The sequence below is a fragment of the Hypanus sabinus genome, chromosome 9 (assembly GCF_030144855.1).
Source record: "Hypanus sabinus isolate sHypSab1 chromosome 9, sHypSab1.hap1, whole genome shotgun sequence".
Classification (NCBI taxonomy): domain Eukaryota; kingdom Metazoa; phylum Chordata; class Chondrichthyes; order Myliobatiformes; family Dasyatidae; genus Hypanus; species Hypanus sabinus.
In genome coordinates this window covers 159,776,448-159,793,315 of record NC_082714.1, presented here as the reverse complement: position 1 = coordinate 159,793,315, position 16,868 = coordinate 159,776,448, and the positions used below count along the sequence as shown (strand labels likewise).

Below are 16,868 nucleotides of genomic sequence, written 5' to 3'. Positions count from 1 at the left end.
ATAGGCTACATAATTAAAACTATTACATCACTTTGGTAATATGCTAATACATAGACGAAGAAAAATGAGAATGGTGATAAACTGGTAGTTTAGCTGCTCTATCCCTTTCTGCCAGTGTGTGTGAAAGTACATGTTTGCTAAAAAGCACAACTCTTATAAAAAGTATTATTTAAAAAAACAGTGGTTTCCAACAATCTTAATAATCTAGCATGGACTCAGTCGGGCTGAAGGGCCTGTTTCCATTCAGCGTGCCTCCGAAACCTTCCTGCGTACTGGAACGGGCTGAAGTGGCCTTGTGTTCCATTCTTGATCCCGCTTCTAATGTACTTATTCAGAGGCAAGAGAAAGCTGCAAGAACACTTATTGACAAATAAATAATTTACTGAAATTCTATTAAATCTGCTTCCTAGCTGACAGTGCATTCCAGGGCATCACAATAAAAGTTTACCCAAGATGACTTGGGTTGCTCTGCCTGGTTCCTTAAGACCAAGGTCTTCTTGTCGTCTATTGAACTGGAACGATTTCAAGGCAACACTCTGACCCTGGTACGATATTGGCAGGAATCAGAACAGCCAGACGTTGAGCGAGGAGCGGGGTTATCGTGGCGATGATGTGAAACTACATGATAAAATATTTATTGGGCAGCAGTGACTTGAGATATTCTTGCTTTCTTTCATATGGTAAGAAAGCGGACTTTGGGATTAGCTTAAGTACTTTTAAGTTCATGCTGGGCAAACGTACAAGGGAGAAGGAATGGAGGCTGCCCTGACAAATTCGAAGAGCGTTGTACAGCATGGAGAATAAATCCTTCATCCCAACCTGTCAATTGTAACCAAGTTGTCTGTCTAAGAGATAAACTAATCCTGTTTATTATATCCATATCCCTCGAAGCTACTCCAATCACAGACATGGAGATAGAAAACTGCAGCACAGAAACAGGCCCTTCAGCACATCTAGTCCATGCCAAACAATTTTGTTTATTTATTTATTTATTGAAATACAGTGTGGAACAAGGCCATCCTGGCCCTTCAAGCTGCATCGCCCAGCAAACCCCCGATTTAACCCTTCCCTAATCACAGGATAATTTGCAATGACCAATTGACCTACCAACCACTACGTCTTTGAATTGTGGGAAGAAACCAGAGCACCCGGAGGAAACCTACACAGTCACGGGGAGAACGTACAAACTCCTAACAGTTAGTGGCAGGAATTGAATCCGAGTCGCTGGTACTGTGAGGCATTGTGATAATCACTACACTACCGTACCACCCTAAACCAAACTGCCTATCCCCATCAATCTCCCTCCCATCCATGTACCTATCCAAAATTCTCTTAAATATAGAAATTGATATTGCATCCACCCCTTTTGCTGGCAGATCATTCAACATTCTCATGAACCTCTGAGTGAAGAAGTTTCTCCTCATATTCCCCTTAAACTTTTCACCTTTCACCCTTAACTCATGAACTCTAGTTGTAGTCTCATCCAACCTCAGTGGAAAAAGCCTGCTTGTATTTATCCCATCTCTACCCCTCATAAATTTGCATACCTCTACCAAATCTCCTCTTAATCGTCTGCATTCTAGGGAATGAAGTTCCAACCTATTCAGTCTTTCCTTACAACTTAGATCCTGCAGTCCCCGCAACATCCTTGTAAGTTCTCTCTGTACTCTTTCAATCTTATTTTCATCTTTCCTGTAGGTAGGCGAGCTAAACTACACATACTATTCCAGATTAGACCCCACCAACACCCTAAACATTAGACTTGTCCAACTGTCTTTTAAACGTGTAATTTTAAGGTCTAATGAGTCTTTAAGCTAGGGCTTTTCTCCTTGGAGGAGAAGAGATGACTTGATAGAGGTGAAAAAGATGAGAGGAGGCAGAGATTGAGTGGCTGGCCAGAAACCTTTTCCAAGGACTGAAATGGCTAATTATAAGAAGATATAAATTTATGGTGACTGGAAAAAGGTATAGAACATTGAACATAGAATAGTACGGCACAGTACAGGCCCTTCGGCCCACAATGTTGTGCTGACCCTCAAACCCTGCTTCACATATAAACCCCCACCTTAAATTCCTCCATATACCTGTCTAGTAGTCTCTTAAACTTCACTAGTGTATCTGCCTCCACCACTGACTCAGGCAATGCATTCCACGCACCAACCACTCTGAGTGAAAAACCTTCCTCTAATATCCCCCTTGAACTTCCCTCCCCTTACCTTAAAGCCACGTCCTCTTGTACTGAGCAGTGGTGCCCTGGGGAAGAGGCGCTGGCTGTCCACTCTTAATATCCTGTACACCTCTATCATGTCTCCTCTCATCCTCCTTCTCTGCAAAGAGTAAAGCCCTAAATCTCTGATCATAATCCATACTCTCTAAACCAGGCAGCATCCTGGTAAATCTCCTCTGTACCCTTTCCAATGCTTCCACATCCTTCCTATAGTGAGGTGACCAGAACTGGACACAGTACTCCAAGTGTGGCCTAACTAGAGTTTTATACAGCTGCATCATTACATCACATCTCTTAAACTTTATCCCTCGACGTATGAAAGCTAACACCCCATAAGCTTTCTTAACTACCCTTTCTACCTGTGAGGCAACCTGTATGGGAGGGATGTCAGAGTTTTTTCTACAGAGAGCATGGGTGGGGGGGGAGGTACACAGAACACACCGCTGAGGGTGTGATAGAGCCAGATACATCAGGGGCATTTCAGAGACTCTTAGATAGGCACATGAATGAAAGTAAAAATGGAGGGCTACGTGGGAGGGAAGCGTTAGAGTAGATTAAAGGACCTGTACTGTGCTGTAACGTTTGTATGTTCTATGTAAAGAGGTTGTAAATGAAACACACCCAGATGTTAGTCCCCAGGATCCAGGGGCAGCTGTCGTGCATCAGTGACGATTGATCTCCTAAGGTCTTGGGGGTTTTGTTTTGCAGCTGTTAATGTGTGTGACACTGTGGAACATGGCTGTGAATTTAAGTGCGTCAGCACACCCGGCTCATACTTCTGCATCTGTCCCCCGGGGAGACAACTCAACGTGGACGGAAAGACCTGTAACAGTGAGTACTCTTCCTAGTGACCTCACCTCCCCTGCCCCAGCACAAGACCACGCAACACATCTGCTACTACTGCAGGGCTGGAAGCCCGTTCAGCAGACTGATCCTCTGTTGGCTTCAGAGCGATGGAAATATTTGCTTCCGGGCATTCAACTGACCCATTGTGTTCACGCCAGTTAAAAATGAACCTTGGGTTAATCCCACCTCCCTTTTAACGCCAATGAACTCCCAATTTGGCAACCGGTAGCTCTAACCCCTTTCAGGGCTACCAGCACCCCAATCTTTCCAAGCTTATCACTCCAAACCTAACAATATTCTCTACCCCTTTCAACCCCACCAACTCCTTTCTACCATTTTCTGTCCCCACCAACCACTGTCTCCCTCTTTCCAACCCCACCAATAACCCCTTACTCCTTCCTAACCCTACCAATACCCTTTACATATCCACCCTTCTCGCCCCATTTCCAACCCTACCTGCCCTCTCTACCCCTTTCAGCCCTACTGATCTCACTCTACTCTTTCCACTTACACCAACCCCTCTACCCCTTCCAATTCTGTTAACTCCCTTCTACCCCTTCCAATTCTGCTAACTCCCCTCTACCCCTTTTTAATCCCACTAACCCCTCTCTACACCCTTTCCAACTCAGCAACCCTCTCTTCCCATTTCAATCCTACCTCCTTTAGCTCACCAATACCCGCTTTTAACCCTTTCCAAGTCAACCAAGCCTTCTCTCCCCATCTCCAACTTGCGTCACTGGATTTTCCCATCCCACCGTCAACCCTCCAAACACCCACCTGTAGCCCCTTTCCCACTTGCCTCTCCAGTCCCCCATGCCTCCCCACCTCATTCCAGCCACCCCTCCTGTAACGTGGGATCTTGTTGTTTCACCCAGAGTGCAGCCGAGCCAACATCGACCTGGTCTTTGTCATTGATGGCTCCAAAAGTGTGCGACCTGAGAACTTTGAGCTGGTGAAGAAGTTTGTCAATAACATTGTGGACGCACTGGACGTCTCCACCCAGGGCACCCGGGTGGGGCTGGTGCAGTACTCCAGCAATGTCCGAACGGAATTTCCCCTGGGCAAGCACACCACCACAGCGACGCTGAAGTCGGCAGTGAACAGCGTGCAGTACATGGAGAAAGGCACCATGACTGGACTCGCCCTCAAACACATGGTGGAGAACAGCTTCACGGCGGCTGGGGGAGCCAGGCCAATGGCTGAGAACTATCCACGGGTGGGCGTCGTGTTTACTGATGGACGCTCTCAGGACAGCATCTCTGAGTGGTCCAAGAAAGCCAAAGATGCAGGTAGGACACAATCGGACCACAGAGGGATGGTGGAGGTGGGCCAAGCGGCCTAGTTCAGCTCCTATGTCTTATGGCCTTATGGTAACACGCTCAGATTGCTGACGGAACTCAGCAGACCAGGCAGCATCTATGGAGGGAAGTAAACAGTCGACGTTTCAGGCCAAGACCCTGCATCACGAAGGATCTGAAGAAGTCCTTCATCAGGATGTGTTTTGGCCCGAAACATCGACTCCTTATTCATTTCCACAGATGATGCCTGACCTACTGAGTTCCTCCAGCGCTTTGTGTGTGTGTTGCTCAAGATTTCCAGCATCTGCAGAATCTCTTGTGTATTTTTTAATGCTGTGTGTTTGGGAGAGGTGGAAATCCATGCTCATCAGTATTGTACAAGAGGCATTTGTCTGGGGGAGAGGGAGGGAACTCCAGGGCTTAGGAGCCAGCACTTTGAAGGCACATCTGTCGGCAGCAGCAGTGTTGACAACGGAGCGAGCAGGAGTCACCGACTGCAGGAGCGTAGACTTCGCAAGTTTTAAAATATCCTGAAGGGCATCATCAGGGAGGGGAAGGCCACAGAGGAAGACAGATGAGAATCAGAAAGTTGTGGGGCATTGGGTGGTCAGTGAGTGAGATGCTGAAAGTGAGGGTATTAGAGGAGAAATTAAAATAAAATTGCACACACTAGTTCAAGTTAATTGTCATTCATGTGTATACATGTACACAGCCAAACGAAACAACATTCCTCCAGGCCAAGGTGGAAGGGCTGTTTCCCATTCTAATAGACCTTGTTTTAATGCTACCGTACCTCCTGCCTGATGGTGGGGGGTCAAAGAGATTGTGGGATGGCTGAGAGGGGTCACTGAGAGCACAGTGCCCCTGATAAATATCTCGGAATAGTGGAGGAGAGACCCAGATGATCCTCTCAGCGGTCCTTGCCATGGTTTGTAGGGCATCGCGGCCCGATGCCTTGTGATTCCCGTACCAGACGGTGATGCGGCTGGTCAGGACACTCTCGGTGGTGCTCCTGGAAAAATTGGCTAGAATTGAGAGGGGAGGAGACCTCACTCGCCTCAATCTCCTCAGGAAGTGATGCTGCTGTGGTTTTCTGACTAAAAGGATGGTGTTGAAGGACCAGGTGATCAAACAGAAATATACACAAAGAAACACACTCACACACACACACACACACACACACACACACACACACACACACACACACACACACACACACACACACACACACTCACACACACAAACACAGAGACACACTCACACACACAAACACACTCACACACACACAAACACTCTCTCTCACACCCACACACACTCTCACACACACACACACACACACACTCACACACACAAACACAGAGACACACTCACACAGACACACACTCACACACACAAACACACTCACACACACACAAACACTCTCTCTCTCACACCCACGCACACTCACACACAGACATTCACACACACAGAGACACACTCACACACACACACTCTCTCTCACACCCACACACACTCAACACACACACACACACAAACACACTCACACACACATACAAACACTCTCTCTCTCACACACACTCACACACAGACACACAAACACACTCTCTCACTCACACACACACTCTCACACACACAATGGTAGACTGTATTGAGCTTGTTCCTTTGCTGTTCAGTTTGGGTGAACCTGTCCCCTGTCGCCATCTGCTTCTGCAGGTATCACCATGTATGCAGTCGGCATTGGGAAGGCCGTGGAGGACGAACTGCGGGAAATTGCCTCAGACCCTGTGGATCAACACTTCTTCTATGCATCCGACTTCAGCGCCATCGATCAGATTGCAGAAAATCTGAAACTCAACATCTGTGAGGGTAAGTGTTGAAACGAGCACCTGTCTGACAGTCAGGGTGCCATGTGTGTGGAGAAATCCCTGCGAAGGGGGGCCTGCTTCTTCCCATCTTCTTCTGCAGATCAGATAAGGACAAAAATTAACTTTATTTGCCGCACGTACGTATATTGCGTATAGTATAGTGAAATGTCGCTTTCTTCAACGGGCAACACGGTCTGTGGATGTGCTGGGAGCTGCCCGCCAGTGTTGCCATGCTTCTGGCACCAACGTAGCGCGCCCACAGTTTCCTGACCCTAACCCTTACGCCTATTGGATGTGGGTGGAAACTGGAGCACCTGGAGGAAACCTACATGGTTATGGAGAGAACGTACAAATGGCAGGAATTGAACACCAGTCTTGTGATTACTGGTACTGTAAGGAGTTATGCTAGTCTCTACACTACTATTCTACCGTGTCAGTCAACTGTAAATGTTGCGAATGGGGCGGTAGTGTTTAGCGTGACACTTTACAGTACCAGCGGCCTGGGTTCAACTCCCACCGTTGCCTGTAAGGAGTCTGTACATTCATCCCATGACCATGTGGGTTTCCTCTGGGTGCTCTGGTTTCCTCCCACAGTCCAAAGGTTAATTGGTCGTTGTAAATTGTGTGAAAAAGCGTGGAAGTTAAAGTGCTCTATAAATACAAGCCTTTCTTTCTTTCTTTCTTTCAGAGGAAGTTACTGGACAGGAAACAATTAAAGACCCGTGTGCATGTGAAACTCTTGTAGCCTTCCAACAGGACACACTCTCGGTGCTGGAAGGATTCTCACAAAAATATATCCTTCACGATTGCAGTAAAACAGGGAAGACTGTTAGCCCAAACAGGGGCTTACAGATAGTCAGCAAAGTTAATATAGACAAGATTTAGTTGAGTGAAACATTACACATGTAATGAAACATGGAGCTCCCTGGGTCCCTTTACACTCAGTGGCCACTTTATTAGGTACACCTGCTCATTAACGTAAATATCATGGGGCAGCAACTCAATGCATAAAAGCAGGCAGACATGGTCAAGAGGTTCAGTTGTTGTTCAGGCCAAACATCAGAATGGGGAAAAAATGTGATCTAAGTGACTTTGACCATGGAATGATTGTTGGTGCCAGACAGGGTGGTTTGAGAATCTCAGACACCACTGATCTCCTAGGATTTTCACACACAACAGTCTCCAGGATGGGTCTTAAAGAGCTGTAGATTGGACGAAGAGATGTGAACCCCAAAAGAAGGGCTGCCCAAGTATGAAAGCATTAAACCGTGAAATAGAACCTAGAACAGCAAAGCACAGGAACAGGGCCTTCAGCCAATGCTGTTGTGTTGAACCAATTAATTTAATAATCAAATTGCCAACTAAACTAATCTCTTCTGACTACACAACATCCTTCCATTTCCTTCACATCTGTGTATTCTAAAAGTCCCCAATGTAGCTGCCTCTATCACCACCCCTGGGAGAACATTCTAAGCACACACCACTCTCTGTGTAGAAAAAACTTGCCCCTCATATCTCCCTTGAAATTATCCCCCCTCACCTTAGGTGCTTGCCCTCTGGTATTGTATATTTGTATTAGACAAATAGCTCTGTGTTTCAGAGTAACCAGGGTACTGGAGAAGGAAAAATTATACAAAGTGATGAAAATCAGAAACTGCATCTCCTGCAATTATAAAATAAAATCAGAAAACACTCAGCAGGTCAGGCAGCATCCGTGGAGAGAGGAATGAAGTTAATGTTTCGGGTTGATGATTTTTCATCCACCACAACTTTATCATTTCCTGTCAGTCACCTTATGTATAGACATTCCTGTGCCTGTCATCACTTTATGGACACACAATCAATCTATTTTATGTATTTATATTTATTGTGTTGTTTAGTCTTGTGTTCCTTATCTTATTGTGTGTGTTTTTGTGCTGCATTGGATCAGGAGTAACAATTACTTCATTCTCCATTACGCTTGTACAGGAAATGACGTTAAGCAATCTTATAGAAAGGAGGTGGGTGCAGGGGAAATTGACTATCTGCCTTCATTAATCTGGATTGGAGAGCATGTTTTATGATTGAGTGAGCTAAGATTTTTCTCTTTGAAGCGGACGATAGAAGGTGACTCAATACAAGATGACAAGAGGCAGAGATCGAGTGGGCAGCCGGAGACATTTACCCAGGATGCGAATAGGAGGGAGCGTAGGTTTAAAGTGATTGGAGGAGTGACTAGGGGAGACATCAGAGCTCAATTTCAAACACAGAGGGGGGTAAGTTTGTGGGAACACCCTGCCGGGGGTGCAGGTAGAGGCAGATACATTGGGAACATTCTCAGAGATTCTCAGATAGACACGTTGCTGATAGACAATTGATGGCTCAGTGATTAGTGTGACACCATTACAGCTCAGGGCATCCCAGACTTCGGAGTTCATTACAGTAAAGTTCTGTAAGGAATCACAGTACATCCTCCCAGTGGAATGCATGGGTGTTCCCTGAGCACTCCAGTTTCCTCCCGCAGTCCAAAGAATTATCCCACCGGAATATTAACAGCTATTCTATTTTTTCTTCAGAGTGGAAAAAGGACTTGAAATAGTTTATAAAAGATTTATAGAAATGAGGGCATACAACTCCACACTGTGTAGCTCTATGACTCCAGAAGTTTGTGACAGGTGAATGTCAGTCACTTCAGAAAGTGATTTTACTGTGACGTACATGAAAACATACAGTGAAATGTGCCATTCGCATTAACAACCAACACACTAGCGGTCGTGCTGGGGGCAGCCTGCAAGTGCCAGCACATATTCTGGCAGCAACATAGCATGCACACAATGCTGGGCAGATCAGAATCAGGTTTGTTATCACCGGCATGTGATGTGAAACTTGTTAACTTAGTAGCTGCAGTTCAATGCAATACATAATGTTCAGCACAGCATTGTGGGCTGAAGGGCCTGTATTGTGCTGTAGGTTTTCTATGTTTCTATGTTTACTATAGTACAGAAAAAAAAAAAATAATAATAATAATAAATAAATTGCAATATGCATATATTGAATACTTTAAAAATCATGCAAAAAAACAGAAATACTGTGTATTAAAAAGTGAGGTCATCTCCAAGGGTTCAGCACAGAGCACAGCAAAGTTTCAATGTTTTTATTCTTTAAGTGTTTTCATGTGTTTATTGACTAACTTTACATTCTTTTATGATTTTACCATTTTAAAAAATATCTACATTAATATTTTCTCTGAAAACTAGAGACATTTAAAATAGGTAAAAAAGATCCGAGATTCTAATTGGTGATGAAGCTTCAGCCCCATCTTTGCCTTCTGTTGGTCAGGTATTCTTGAGTTGAGGCCTCAGCAATGCATCAGATGAGGCCAACTTGTCGTGAGGCCTAGTTGTCACTGGAGCTTTGCTCCAGTCCTCGATGAGGCAGGCAAGTGAGATCAGCTCTTCACACCCAGCTTTCATAAGCACAAGTGGGCACCAATATTGGGTGGGGTTGTGTACTGGGATCAGCATGATCTAATCCCTTCAGTAAGATTCATGATTCAGGGGCCAGAAACCAAAGCCAGACTCCAGAGGCCAAGATTCAAGGCCAGGATCCAGGGTCCAGGATTCAAGGCCAAGCTCCAACGGCCAGGATCCAAGGCCAGACTCCAGAGGCCAGGATCCAAGGCCAAGCTCCAGAGGCCAAGATTCAGGGCCTGGCTCCAAGGGCCAGGATCCAAGGCCAGGTTCCAGGGGCCAGAAACCAAGGCCAGACTCCAGAGGCCAAGATTCAAGGCCTGGTTCCAGAGGCCAGGATCCAAGGCCAGGCTCCAAGGGCCAGGATCCAAGATTGTTTATTGTCATTCTGCAGTACACGAGTGCAAAGGAGAACCAAGGGATTGTTACTCTAGATCCGATGCAGCATAAAAATACTCAGCCAGCACAAGAAACACAATAACCGTAAGTATAAAAACAATCCTATTAAACAGAATGTATCAGTAACTGTTGAATGTTGCCATACACACATAAGATTAGCTCGTATACATATAATAGGTGACAAAGTAACTCATGACAAGAGGACCTCTTCTGGGTAGCAGCAAGGAATAGAAAACCCTTCGATGTTGCAGTGTTCATCAAGCTGGGCAATTAGATTGCAGATGTTTCATCACCAATTGCAGTGACATGCTCAGCACACAGTTGTTGGTGTTTCTAGGAGTGCTTGTGTTTATATAGGCCCCTCAGTCCTGACTAGCTACCCCTTCAGTTGACCCTTGAATTCTAATGGCTCGCATTTTTTTGGCTCTTGGGGGTGCGTGGATGATGTCTATTTTGATATGTTTGGTTACGGAGTTATCTGAAGAGAGCCACTCTTGTAAAAACTCTCATGTCATGTCTGCTTCGTGTGTCTGCGGCAGGACCTCTGTGGTGTCCTTCATGTGCCGAGAACAGCAAATGGCGGATCATGTCTTCCCGTAAACGAGTTGAGAGTTTACCTCCTGTCAAGCCGACATAGTTCTTATTGCAGTTTCCACAGGTGATCCTGCGCACCACGTTGCCTTTGTCGGTGGTCTTTACTGGCACCTCAGTCCTCGAGACAAGCTTCCTTGTTTTGTGGGCGTTTGAGGTTCGAGCGGTCAAGCTGCCATTTTTCAGATATTCTTGATGTAGGGCAAGGTCACACATTTCAATGCACAGTCGAGACATGATCGTGTTACATGAAGCCTGAGAAGGACGCCAATTTAACTGGGACCCTGTGGAGGTTCTAGTGCAGGCAAACACGAAGGAAGCACAAGAATTTTTAGTAGCATGGTTCTCTTCAGATAACTCTGTAAACAAGTATATTAAAATAGACACCATCTACGAACTCCTAAGATCCAAAGAAATGTGGGCCAATGGAATTCAAAGGTGAACTGAAGTGGTAGCCAATCAGGACTGAGGCAAGCAAACGGTGGTTGGGGGGTGGGGGGGGGGGTGGAGAGGTCTATACAAACGCGAGCATTCCCAAAGAGAAACACCAGCTACCAACTGCACACTGAGGATGTCACCTCTGCTGGTGAAGAGACACCTGTAAGCTAATTGCCAAGCTTGACGAACACCGCTACATCAAACAACTCACCCCAAGCTACCAATGTTCAACACTATCCTAACTATGAAGCCCTGCCGATCGGGAATTGAGATGAAAACCTTTTTACCAGGAAAGGAAGGTTACATTGCAAGGAAGATGTAAGTGGGAAGATACAAAGGCCCTGAGTTTTGTGTTCATTCATCATGCTATCTTCCTTGACCTCAGACACTGGCCCAGATGACAGCCAAGCTGGAAGATTTGGAAAACCGGGTTATCAAATCAGTGAAATGAAATGTAAAAGTAAATGACCACCATCTTCACATCATCAGAGGTGTTTCTAAGTCGCTAAAATTGATTTAGCTTTATGTGTTTTTTTTTTGTCTCATTTTCCTGGAGTTATTTTTTACAAAGAAAATATTCATTTAGGATGCATTTATTTTCTACGGCTTCGAACTATTTAACAGTAAAAGACCATTTTTACAAGATGTATATCTTTACTCATTTTGTATTGTACCTATACTTGCAACAAGAATCGGCTGAGAAACAGGCATGTGAAAACTGGGCATTAGTCATGGATCAGAGAGTCATTGAGGGAGAAGGGTTCCATGGTCAGTACACTCTGGACTTCCTTCAAAGGGAGACGAGGAAAGTAGAATGGTGAGTGTCGTGACTGTGAACAAATCCACCGGAGGGACAAAGCTGGGAGATATAAAAGTCTTTTTTGGGGATTCACGGAAGCTGACAGCCTTTGGAGTCACTCAAGAGAGAGTCTCCCTGGTCCAACATTACAGGACATTTTTGTATGTTAAAGAACAAAGGTTACGGGACAATATCTATATTACAATGCCCTCATAATACTTCTTTTGAGCTACATGTAATTTTTCAAATGACTGGATCTTCTCACCAACACACCCAAAATGAGTGTTAATTACTGTGGTCTCTGAGTCCTATAGTTGATTGTATTCATGCATATTCAGGCATCTCAGCCAATTGGGTGTCTCCTGGTCTGCAACTTACTCTAAAATGCAGTTTCAGGAAGACCATTGCTCCAAGCTGCATTTTAAATTTAATTTACAATCCACATTCAGATCAGAAGGTTGGTTGCTGTTGAAATTAATATTTGTTGATATTCCTAACTCCAGAATATGCCCTAACTGTGGGAACGAGAAATAAAAATAAGTAAAAATGCTTAGATCTGGAAAGGAAATTAATTGATTAGGGAAACAAGTGACACCATCACATCTTATGCCTTGTGACTGAGGGCATGTTTGAGGGAGAGACTTTCACAAGGTTTATCTAGACAAGCATTTGAATTGCCAAGGCTCGGAAAGTCACAGTTGCTCCCACTCACCCACCCCAACTATTCCCATTTACTAGCACAAGGGCCAAAGGGTCTTCTTTGCACTCCATGAGTCTATAACCAGATAATACATCAGCATTCACCACCCAGGGAAAGCTCACACCAATGCCAATAAACACCCTGGAAAATATCTATCCAGGCGATCAAAACCATTATCTGGTGATCAATCATGCTGATTAGGAGTAAATCCTTCAATGCATCACTGTCCCAGTCAGAATTGAGCTCTCTGCTGAAGGATAATTCAACTATAAGACCTGTTAGTTTTTATTAATTTCTTACTGCCCATTATGCCGCTGGTGTTTAAGGCAGCAATGAATGGTCTCTATTTCTGACTGTCTTTAACCATCTTCTCTATTGTCACCCAGGTGTGGTTCAGGGTCCTCATTTTTACTCTACAGTATGGTGCCAAGTTGTCTTTGGTCTCCCGTGTTTCTTCTAACTGTCAGGGGTCCAGTGAAGTACTGTCTTGATGATAGAGTTGGCCTCTGTTCTCATCATGTGCTCAATCCATCTCCAGTGTTTCCTCATGATGATTGTGGCCATGCCCTCTTGATGACACTGAAAGAGTAGGGTATGGTTGGAGATCTTTCTTGGTGTTGGCTTTTATACAACACTTTTAATGGAGTAAAATGTCAAAATGAAAGATAATCTATGACTGAAATGCTTCTCACTCCCCTTTCTCAGATTAACCAGTGGGTCCAGCAGAGGAATTTCTACTTTTATTTTTGCTTTCAAGTCAGGATGTCCTCTTTTACAGTGTGTGACACACACAAAATGCTAGAGGAACTCAGATGGTCAGGCAGCATCTATGGAAAGGAATGAAGAGTCAATATTTTTTAGGCTGATGAACAGTCAGCCCAAAACGTCAAAAAAGAAACTCAAGATGGTATGTTGCCACCCAGATGCCAGGGTCAGGGATGTCTCTGATCAGGTCCACAGCATTCTGAAAGATGAGAGTGAGGAGCCAGAAGATGTGGTACATATTGGAAGAAATGATACAAGTTGAAAAGTGAGCAGGTCCCTGAAGGGAGATTATAGGGAGGTAGTTGCAAAGCTGAAAAGCAAGACCTCCAATGAAGCTAAGAATATGGTAATTTGGCAGGTAAATGTGAGGAATAAGTGAAGGGGCAGAGGTTCAGCTTTCGAGATCATTGGGATCTCTTCTAGGGAAGGTATGACCTGTACAAAAGAATAGTTTACTCCTGAACGTGAGGGGAACCAATATCCTTGTGAACAAGTTTGCTAGAGCTGTTCAGGAGGGCTTAAGCTAATTGGGCAGGGGAGTGGGAACTGGAGAGATAGAGCTGGGGATGAGGCAGTTGGTACACAACGCGATGCAGTTTGTAATGAGACTGTAAGGAAAGCAGGCAGATGATGAGACAAAATTGCAGTTAGTGGGATAAGTTGTAATATGATTTAAAGTATTCTGTCAGTTTTCACTGTGGAAGACACTAACAGTATACCAGAAAATAGAGGGTATCAGGGAGCAGAATTGAATATAGTTGCTATTACTAAGGAGAAGATATTTGGGAAGCTGAAGGTTGATAAAAGTCACCTGGACCAGATAGACTACGCTCAAGGGTTCTGAAAGAGGTGGCTGAAGAGATTGCAGAGGCATTAGTAATGATCTTTCAAGAATACTAAATTCTGGCATGGTTCCAGAGAACTGGAGAATTGCAAATGTTACTCCACCCTTTATGAAAGGAGGGGGCAGAAGAAAGGAAATTATAGGCCAGTTAGTTTGACTTCAGTGGTTGGGAAGATGTTGGAGTCCATAATTAAGAATATGGTTTCAGTATATGTGGAAGCACATTATTTCCTTAAGGGGAAATCTTGCTTGACGAATCTGTTGGAATTCTATGAGGAATTAACAGACAGGATAGACAAAGAGTCAGTGGATGGTGTTTACGTGGATTTGCAGAAGGCCTTTGACAAGGTACAGAACATGAGGCTTCTTAAGAAGAAAAGAGGCCTTTGTATTACAGGAAAGATTGGCTGACTGGCAGGAGGTAAACAGTGGGAATAAGCAAGCCTTTTCTGGTTGGCTACTGGTGACTAGTGGTTTTCCACAAGGATCGGGTTGGTACCACTTCTTTTCATGTTATCATTTGGATGACAGAATTTGTGGCCAGGTTTATGGATGATACAAAGATAAGTGGAAGGGCAGGTGGTGTTGAGGAAGCAGGGAGTCTGCAGAATGTGCAAAGAAATGGCAGATGGAATATAATACAGGGAAGTGTATGTTCATGCACTCTGGTAGAAGGAATAAAGGCATAGACTATTTTCTAAATGGGGAGAAAATTCAAAACTCTGAGGTGCAAACAGGTTTGGGAGTCTTTGTGCAGGATTCCCGAAAGGTTAACTTGATAAGAAATGCAAATGCAATGTTAGCATTCATTTTGTGAGGACTAGAATATAAGAAAGGATGCAATGCTGAGGTTTTATAAGGCACTTCTCAGACCACACATTGAGTATTGTGGGCAGTTTTAGGCCCATTATTAAGAAAAGATGTTCTAGCATTGGAGAGGGTCCAAAGGAGCTTTAGGTGTGTGGTGAACTACATGTGCCTGTCTGGACACTCCCCCTGCTGACTGCTCCTGTGGCTCCTCCCACAGACCCCGGTATAAAGGCGATTGAGGCCTGAGCCCTGCCCTCAGTCTCCAGGATGTAGTATGGTGGTCAACTACTGCTTGTTCTTTCTTCCAGTCAATAAAAGCCAATATCTCTCCTTCACGTCTCAGAAAGAGTTATTGATGGTGCATCAAGGTGAATGATTCTGGGAATAAAAGGGTTAACATATGAGGAGCATTTCACACAAAATGCTAGGAGCACAGCAAGCCAGGCAGCCGTCTATGGAAAAAAGTACAATCAACGTTTCAGGCCGAAACCCTTCGGCAAGACAATCTCCCTTAGTCTCGTCAAAGTGTTTTGACCTGAAGAGTTGACTGCACTTTTTTCCGTAGATACTGCCTAGCCTGCTGAGTTCCTCCAGCATTTTGTGTGTGTTCCTCAAATTTCCAGCATCTGCAGATTTTCTCTTGTTTGCGAGGAGCATTTGTTGGCTTTGGGCCTATACTCATTAGAGTTTAGAAGAATAAGTAGGGGGGGGGGACTCATTGAAACTTATCGAATATTGAAAGGCGTTGTTGGAGCAAATATGGAGAGGAAGTTTCCTATAGTGGGACAGTCTAGGACCAGAGGGCACAGCCTCAGAATAGAGGAATGTCCATTTAGAACAGAGATGAGGAGGAATTTCTTTAGCCAGAGAATGGTGAAACTGTGGAATTCATTGCCACAGACAGTTGTGGAGGCCAAGTCATTGAGTATATTTAAGTGGATTAGTTAGGACGTCAAAGGTTACAGGGAGAAGGCAGGAGAATGGGATAGGGAAGGTTATTAGATCAGCAATGATGGAGCAGACTTAATGGGCCAGGCGGCCTAGTTCTGTTCCTATGTCTTAAGGTCTTTTTGTAGATTCTGCCTGCCCTGCTGAGTTCCTCCAGCATTTTGCATCTGTGTGTTACTTTGGACTTCCAGCATCTACAGAATCTCGTGTTTGCAATACCTGAGTGAGATTGCTGACAAAACGGTGCAGCCATTTTAGGGTGGTGTATAGTACCAGGCATCAAATTGCCCCATCCAATTCAGTCCTCTATTGGCATTGCTAGGTGGAGAAGTTATCGGCAGGGTACAGTAATATTAGTTATCACAAAGCAATGCTGTTGTTGAAACACTCCTGCATTATGCAGCCACGGACGGACCCAGGACTCTGTGTGAGAAGTAAAATCAACACAAACTGTGATGGGCCTAATTAGATATTTTAAATGAATAAAAACAACCCATTTCATTAAATAAAAATGTGCATAAACAAATTAAGACGTTTCATCGTGTCGTGCTACACCTTGGATTTATACTCACAAAGATCAAAAGTTTTCCCAGACCGTGTGTCTTTTCAGAGGCATTTTCCCAAGTATCTGTGGTGGAGAACTGCCACGGAAAACAGACATCAGCCCCTCTGCAACACAAGTATGATGCTGGAGGAACTCAACAGGTCAGGCGGCGTCTATGAGGGGAAAACACGGTCAGCGTTTTGGGCCGAGACCTTTCATCAGGACTGGAAAGGAAGGGGGAAGACAGGAGAATAAGAAGGTTAGGGGCGGGGAAGGAGTACAAGTTGGCAGGTGATAGGTGAGACCAGGTGAGGGGAACATGGCTGGCTGGGGGAGAGGGATGAA

At 44.7% G+C, this 16,868-nt stretch overlaps 1 protein-coding gene across 2 annotated transcripts in view; it reads left to right on the top strand.

The window, feature by feature from the left end:
• Nucleotides 1-16,509, top strand: part of matn4 (matrilin 4) — a 92,146-nt gene extending 75,637 nt beyond the window's left edge. For both annotated transcript variants that reach the window (XM_059980971.1, XM_059980973.1), the window contains exons 8-12: nucleotides 2,936-3,058; nucleotides 3,949-4,362; nucleotides 6,085-6,237; nucleotides 6,925-7,029; nucleotides 11,503-16,509. In XM_059980971.1, coding sequence (XP_059836954.1) covers nucleotides 2,936-3,058; nucleotides 3,949-4,362; nucleotides 6,085-6,237; nucleotides 6,925-7,029; nucleotides 11,503-11,564 — 857 coding nt within the window. In that variant the 3' untranslated portion in view covers nucleotides 11,565-16,509. The remainder of the gene's footprint in view (nucleotides 1-2,935; nucleotides 3,059-3,948; nucleotides 4,363-6,084; nucleotides 6,238-6,924; nucleotides 7,030-11,502) is intronic.
• The last annotated feature ends 359 nt before the right edge of the window (nucleotides 16,510-16,868 follow it).